Below are 2,330 nucleotides of genomic sequence, written 5' to 3' on the forward strand. Positions count from 1 at the left end.
GCTTCTCATGCTTCTCAAAACTTTTTATATTGACTTAAAAGGTGAGTCGTCATTTTCAGTTTAGTCCAAATGTTTGAAACGTTGTCATTTTAGTCGAAATAGTTTAAACGTTGTTATTTTTGTCCACTGGGTTAACTTCATCCCTTTATTTTTTTAACTAGAATGACATTTCGGTCATTTTAAATATAATTCTGTTAATTAGGAGGACAATTCGACCATATAAAATGATCGAATTACCCTTTTAGCTAACATAAAAATAGACGAAGTTAACCCAGTGGACTAAAATGACAACGTTTGAAACTATTTGGACTAAAATAGCAACGTTTCAAACCTTTGGACTAAATTGGTAAAATGACCCAGACCACAGGGACTAAAATGGCATTTAACTCTTTTATATTTTAATTAAAGTTTTATTTTATCGCTACATTGACTCTGTTTAATTTTTATTTATTTTTAGGTAATGGATAAACAATCCTTTTTCATTGATTTCGACACTTCGTTATAGAGCGAAGGGCTCATGATGTTTGTTGGACCAAGTTAATATGAGTAAATATCAAGTTTTTAGGAACCAAGTTGTGTTTTTTTAGTTTATACCTAAGATTTCGTGTATGAAACATTTTGATCCATCAAAGTGTCCGCTAATATTCTGCTTAATGTCCTTACTTTCTGCATTTCACTTTTGACTTGCTTCATATTCATCACATACACCTTCACCCCATAAATACCCTTTGATGTTCTTTAAACCATACAAAACACACTCACCACCATGGGATATTCTCGTAACACCGCGCTTGTTCTTGCGTTATCCATGGCAATCCTACATTTATCTCAATCGCAAGAAGATTCAGGCAACAAACCAGACGACTACATTAACGCCCATAGTTGTATCAGACGAGTATTGGAAGTGCCTCCTTTGACATGGGACGATGAATTGGCGAAAAACGCCCAAGCTTATGCTGATCAAAGGAAGGATTGCAAAATGATACACTCGGATAAGTGTGGTGAGAATATGGCGGCTGGACCAAGCCTCAATGGTTCATACGCGGTGCAAATGTGGCTTGATGAGAGACGCTACTATGACTACGACGCAAACAAGTGCAAAGGCCAGATGTGCGGGCATTATACACAAATGGTCTGGAAAGACACCCAAAAAGTTGGATGTGGTAGGACTAAGTGTGACGATGGTTCTTGGATCGTTGTTTGTAGATATGACCCACCCGGTAACATTGCTGGAGAGAAGCCTTACTGATTCTCATTAGTTTACAATGCATGTTAATTTATTTGTTGTGCAGCGGAATAATCAAGCATCGTTAGAGGCGTTGTCTAACGGGTTGGTTTCCTGTTAGTCATGCTATCGGGTGGAAGGCTATAGTTGATGTGCTAATTCTTAGATTGATCGTATGTGAGTAATAAATTGTGTCATTTAGATACGTCTTAGTTCATTGTTTGTTTTTGCTTCTGTTTGATACTAGTGGAACGGTAGATAGTGCATGTTTCTATGACTCTACAACCACCCTTGTCATTTAACATAATAGTATCTACTAATCTTCTCTTTAAACTTTTCCCAAATAATTCATTTTCTCATAAAGATTCTTACTTTTGTGCATCATCAGCACATCACAACTTTTCATTTATTTTCAAGTAAAATGTCCGGAGAGTCCTTGTGTTTTGGTGAAATTTCACCCTTAGTCCCCAACTTTTGGAAATTACACTCGTGCTCCCTATGGTTTGATATGTTGTTACTCGGATGGTCCCCAGAGTTGATGGCCGTTAGTTTTCACCGTTAAAACAATGTAGAATGACTAAAATGCCCTTATTCATGAAAAACAATAATCTTTTTACGCATTTGTGGTACCCACCTACCACCTACAAACACCCTCTTATCTTCAACCTTCACCCGCAACCACCTCCACTACCACCACATCAACAACCTCCACCCTTTGGTTTGACTAGTTGACCTGCACCTCTAATCATCTCCAACAGTCCTAAGTCTGATCTTAATCAACACCCAACACTACCCATCAGACATCACACAACCATCACCTTTATCCACCTCTGCCCGATGGCCAGATGTCACCTCTGTCGCTAGCAACTTTGTCGACCTTAGTTGTTATTAAAAGTTGCAACTATCAACTATGAGGACGTTATTCTATTTGTCACGGACACTATATCAGTATCCGTGGGAGTCAAAAACCCTTCTTGCATGTACTTGAATTAAATTTCAAAGTGTTACAACTCTCCATCACGATATGGATTTTATCTCCGAAACACATACAAGAAAATAAATTAGGGTAAAATCATCTCATCTCATACTCATAAGTCATAACCAT

At 37.6% G+C, this 2,330-nt stretch overlaps 1 protein-coding gene across 1 annotated transcript; it reads left to right on the forward strand.

Annotated features, from left to right (window-relative positions):
* The first annotated feature begins 766 nt into the window (after positions 1-766).
* On the forward strand, positions 767-1,502 carry LOC110881722 (basic form of pathogenesis-related protein 1). Its single transcript, XM_022129895.2, has one exon. The coding sequence runs from the start codon at positions 767-769 to the stop codon at positions 1,247-1,249; it is 483 nt and encodes a 160-aa protein (XP_021985587.1). The 3' UTR covers positions 1,250-1,502.
* The last annotated feature ends 828 nt before the right edge of the window (positions 1,503-2,330 follow it).

This window comes from Helianthus annuus, chromosome 10 (assembly GCF_002127325.2).
Source record: "Helianthus annuus cultivar XRQ/B chromosome 10, HanXRQr2.0-SUNRISE, whole genome shotgun sequence".
Taxonomy (NCBI): Eukaryota; Viridiplantae; Streptophyta; class Magnoliopsida; order Asterales; family Asteraceae; genus Helianthus; species Helianthus annuus.

Excerpts from the sequence above, each read along its gene's own strand:
- LOC110881722 (XM_022129895.2), top strand. The coding sequence starts at position 767 with ATGGGATATTCTCGTAACACCGCGCTTGTTCTTGCGTTATCCATGGCA.